This window comes from Hevea brasiliensis, chromosome 1 (genome assembly GCF_030052815.1).
Source record: "Hevea brasiliensis isolate MT/VB/25A 57/8 chromosome 1, ASM3005281v1, whole genome shotgun sequence".
Taxonomy (NCBI): Eukaryota; Viridiplantae; Streptophyta; class Magnoliopsida; order Malpighiales; family Euphorbiaceae; genus Hevea; species Hevea brasiliensis.
In genome coordinates, this window is record NC_079493.1 from 110,797,654 (window position 1) to 110,802,320 (window position 4,667).

The following is a 4,667-nucleotide window of genomic DNA, read 5'->3' on the forward strand; positions in this document are numbered from 1 at the left end:
TTGGTAAGATTTTTAACTCATGGCCACTTCATTTATTTCAATTAATTACATATACCAAGGCCACCAGGTCCTATGGGCTACCAACCCTATTAACTTGTCCAAAAGCCCAACAAGATTTTGCCTAAAGAATCACAAAGAAGGGTAGAATAAAGTACAATTGTTTCATAGTAAGCACAAAGGATATCCCCTTCCTACATTCTCTCTTCAATAAAAGAACTTCCCTTGACTTTCACCTTAGCCGTGTCACAGACAAATCAAATCATTTTCTCACCTAATCTCAAACCGCTGTTCAACCGCGTCATTGTCGGTAAGAAACTAAAATTCCTCTGAAGAAATAAAATACCGAATCTATCCCCAAATGCAAAAGGCCGCCATTACAGATCTGCTCGCATTTCACCTCCAAAATTTCAGTTCGTTCTTTCGCCTTCGCTCCCTCTTTCCTCTATCTCATAGATACTCCTAAGCTGTAAGCTTAAGAATACAAGTCCATTTAAGGTCAGCTTCTTCCATCTTCAGAAATTTTCTTTTCTGGTCAAAATTTCCCTTCGTGGCAGGTTACTGTTAGCAATTACGATTTTGATTTCAGGTTATTCTTTGATTCTATCTTTTGCATCTCTATAACTTGTATATAAGTTTATTGTCGTATTTGAAATCAGTTTCGAAATATAGGGTTTGTGATTTTTATGGTTTGTTTGTTCCAGATCTGCTTCTGGTATTGGAACCCCAGCCTCTTTATTGGTTTGGATCTTCTGTTTTTCTTGGGTTTTTAATTGACGGTATATAGCTGCTTTAAAGGAAGCTTGTTAGCTGCATTTGGGTCCTGAAAAAACTGGGTAGTCGTTTATTTTATGCTTTATTTTGGATTTTTTTTTTTCCACATTTGATAGGCATGGAGTTACATTGGGCTTGTGTTTTTATAGATTTTTAGTTCATGTAAATGGTGGTACCGTAGGCATTATGCTGGTGGTGTTTCTTACAGTGGTAGGTTCTTAATATGATTAGAAAATCAAACGTTTTATGTCAAGATTGTGAAACTACAATTGAATGAATACTAGCACATTTAAGCTTTTATTATTAATGCTGCAAGGTCAATTGTTCATGATTAGTGCTTGTTGACCATTGATTCTGTTTATGCCAACTTGCTAAGCATGAATATTTTGTTTTATATTTTGCTTCTGTGAATCAATGAATTTGCAGCTTTGTTTGATTGGTTTTATTTACAAATTCTGCAGGACTGTGATACTTATTTACTTATATCCAATGGAGGGAGTAGGGGGTGAGGGTGCCTTAGCAGCATCACCTGCAGCCCAATGGGGACATGATGCTTGGAGGATGTATCAGTATTATCTGGATAAGACTACACCTCATACAATCTATAGGTGGATAGGGAGTCTTGTTGTAGCGGCTATTTACTGTTTGCGGGTTTATTATGTTCAAGGGTTTTACATTGTTTCCTACGGGCTTGGAATATATCTACTGAATTTGCTTATTGGGTTTTTGTCACCTTTGGTTGATCCTGAACTTGAACCTTCGGATGGGCCTTTGTTGCCAACAAAGGGTTCTGATGAATTCAAGCCATTCATTCGACGACTTCCAGAGTTCAAATTCTGGTATGGACGTTTCTTTTAAATATTTTTATGTCTTATAATCTTAGTCAACATTTCATTGCAAGGTATGAGGTTTTTATTTCTGGTGTGAAATCATTTTACAGCTAATATGTGTCCTTTTTTTTTTTTTAAATTTTCTTCATTGCCAATGCCTGCTCTCTCAATGTAATTAGAGTTTTGTAATTTCACTTTCCACTTGTTTTTTTTTATCTTCTGCTTGTTCAGTGAAACGTTCTTTCTTGGTGTGGGTTAACTATGGAGAAAAATGGGAAATTTTGATTGGAAAAAATCATCTATATTGGGAAACCATTGTAATAACTTTGGAGTTTGAGTTATATGGAAGTGTACCTATCACATCAATAGTTATAAATTATAGTGAATGCAACATATGATTATTTATTTGCTGCAGATGTTTATAGAGAATCTCTGAAGGTGGTGAGATATTTTTTATTCGTTGTCGCTGTTGTTTCTAGGGAACATGCAAGGTTTGAGATTGCAACCTCATATGACATGTTGTACTGCATGTGTCACTTTTCTGTTAACGAAAACAAGTTTACTTAGATATTCAAGAAAACTGGTCAGTCATTCCTTTTTGTTGCCAATATATTGAAAAATGAATTGTTCTATAAATTTTGGTTTGCAATTGTCTTTAACTGTATTCTTAAATTGCGTAGAAGAAATGATATCCTTTTTAAATACTTGTCTCTGCAATTGAGGTTCAGATTCAGAGTGAATGACATATTATTCTGTAAAAGGTTATGCATTCCTGTAGTGTGGGATCTGCCTGTAATTTATAGGTTATGGATGTTTTGAACTTTCTTTGAAGAGGATTTGTTTTTCTCTTTAAGGATTTTAGAACATGAGGTGAATTCATTTGGTTCTATTTATTAGGAAATTGATGCTTTGATGCTTGTGAAAGTTACTTTTCCACAGGTACAAGTGGAAGCTTCTACTTTTACATATTTGTTAGCAAGGCTTATGTTGTTGGAATTTTGTACATAAATGGAACACATTTGTTATGTTTAGTTCTTTGGCCCTAAATTGTCATGAATGGATTTTGAAATTTTCTCAGATAAAATTTGCATGTAAATGGAAGACCCTGAGGAATTGGACGAGTTCTAGTCATTTTGCAGTACAGTATTGAAAGAATTGTAGTGAAAGAGAATAGTTCATGACAACGTTTGCAAGATTCTTTTTCTCATTGTTAGTGTTGCTTATGCTTCTTGAAGTATAATAATACAACTGTTCCAATGACTTTTTCAGCTCATTGCATAACTTCTTAGATAATTTGGCCAAACTAATCTTACAATCATTGTTTATTTGCATTAAGATGTGTTATTCTGTTCTTTGGGATGGAACTATTTTGAATGCAACAATTTTTATGGCCATTCTTCTCAAATAGATTACAAATTACAAAAGGGGTAAAACATGTGCTGAAATCTTCATCTAGTTGATGCATCTTTGATTCTCTAATATTGTAGCTCATCTTTCAGAAGTCACAGTTTGATGCATTACATGTATGTGTTGAAGGAAATGATTTAATGGTGGTTTTGCCTGTTGGTGGACATCACCAACTGTTTGATTGTCTATTTAGCTGTATGTTTTGGTCTTGTCAACCGTTGTTGACATTGCTCAACTCCTTTCTTATGACTGGTCATATATGCCTTTGAACCAAGTAAAATCTTCCTCAAATTGCTCTTTTATGCATATAGTTTTATAACTGCTTTCAAAATATACCATGCATGGTTTTTAGGAGCTTATATTTCTGTATTTTGTATCCATCTACTTGTTGGAAGTTGAAACATAGGACAAAACTGTCCTCGCATGTGCAGTGGCATTCAGCTTTTTATTCCTCGTATTCTGTTGATGCACTGATGCACACGTTATTTAATTGTTCCGCTGTAGTAATAGAGCCTTTGTTATTTTTACCTTGATGAATGATCTCCAATTGATTTTTGAGAATTCAGTCATGAACAGTTTATCCAACATTGTTTGTTACTAGTAACTTTTATTCATGTGGAATTTCTGTTGTGGAACATGGCGTCGAAACATGACATGCTGGTGTTTGCCACTGTGGCCTGCATATGTTAGTTGGCTTTCAAGAATAATCAGAGAGAAATTTAGTATTTAGCAAATTAAGATAACTTTCTCCCCTTCCCCAACTACACGGGGCTACTTTTGCTGGTCCTTTCTTGATCTCTGCATGGCATTGATCTCCTTTCTGTTGTTATGTTTCCAGGTATTCCTTCACAAAGGCATTCTGCATAGCATTTTTCATGACCTTCTTTTCCATGTTTGATGTTCCTGTGTTTTGGCCAATACTGCTTTGTTACTGGATTGCTCTTTTTGTCCTTACGATGAGGCGCCAAATTGCACATATGATCAAATACAAGTATATTCCTGTCAACATTGGAAAGCAGGTGAGTTTCAAGTGTTTTTTAGCAAATCTATGTCCCTTAGATTGAATTACGTAGGGCCATCATTTTTTACTAATACTGTGCTAGCTGGAAGTACTGAGCAAGCAAAACTTATTGCATGGTTTTTCAGTAGATGACTTTGGTTTTTTGGCTTTTGACAGAAGTATGGCGGTAAGAAATCATATGCTGGTAGCAGTGGTTCTCGTGGGGATTAAACATTGACCTCTTTCATAGGGCATTTAGAAATGGACCGAATGGGAAAATTGTAAACGTGAAGATTCATGATAATTATTTTTTCCCCCTTCCTTTCAAGGGACATGCGTTAATGTTATATGATGGATTTTATGATGGCGTAGTGCTGATGTTGCAAAAGTGAAATTTCATTGCTTATAGTAATATGAAGAAGATTCAGTTATATTTCTGAAAATGGGTCTATGATTAGTTCACTTTCTGGTTTCCTCAATGTTAGACATGTAAATTGTCACTAGAAGTAGGTGAAATTTTCTTGCAAATCAGAAGTTATCACAGCCACTGGAATACAATAGTTCTTTTCTCCAGGTAACAATCAATTATGCCCCAGTTCTCTCTCCTCTTAGCCCCGCCAATGCCTCCTTTTCTTAAAGAACTGTGGTTATCATTTAGA

At 35.2% G+C, this 4,667-nt stretch overlaps 1 protein-coding gene across 4 annotated transcripts; it reads left to right on the forward strand.

The window, feature by feature from the left end:
* Positions 1-264: 264 nt before the first annotated feature.
* Positions 265-4,451, forward strand: LOC110653456 (protein RER1A). 4 transcript variants are annotated; one of them, XM_021809106.2, is made up of 5 exons: positions 265-586; positions 702-833; positions 1,233-1,610; positions 3,847-4,027; positions 4,186-4,451. In XM_021809106.2, exons 3-5 carry the CDS (start codon positions 1,261-1,263, stop codon positions 4,237-4,239), a joined length of 585 nt encoding a protein of 194 aa, XP_021664798.1. In that variant the 5' UTR covers positions 265-586; positions 702-833; positions 1,233-1,260; the 3' UTR covers positions 4,240-4,451. The 4 variants fall into 4 exon arrangements, with proteins under 4 accessions (XP_021664798.1, XP_058003233.1, XP_021664797.1 ...); XM_058147250.1 differs by having other exon boundaries at positions 265-495; XM_021809105.2 differs by lacking the exon at positions 702-833.
* The last annotated feature ends 216 nt before the right edge of the window (positions 4,452-4,667 follow it).

What these genes read in the sequence shown, in the direction of transcription:
- LOC110653456 (XM_021809106.2), top strand. Translation starts at nt 1,261, where the DNA reads ATGGAGGGAGTAGGGGGTGAGGGTGCCTTAGCAGCATCACCTGCAGCC. An exon ending in CTTCCAGAGTTCAAATTCTG is followed by an intron (nt 1,611 to 3,846) that starts GTATGGACGTTT and finishes TTATGTTTCCAG; the next exon opens with GTATTCCTTCACAAAGGCAT. An exon ending in CTGTCAACATTGGAAAGCAG is followed by an intron (nt 4,028 to 4,185) that starts GTGAGTTTCAAG and finishes GGCTTTTGACAG; the next exon opens with AAGTATGGCGGTAAGAAATC.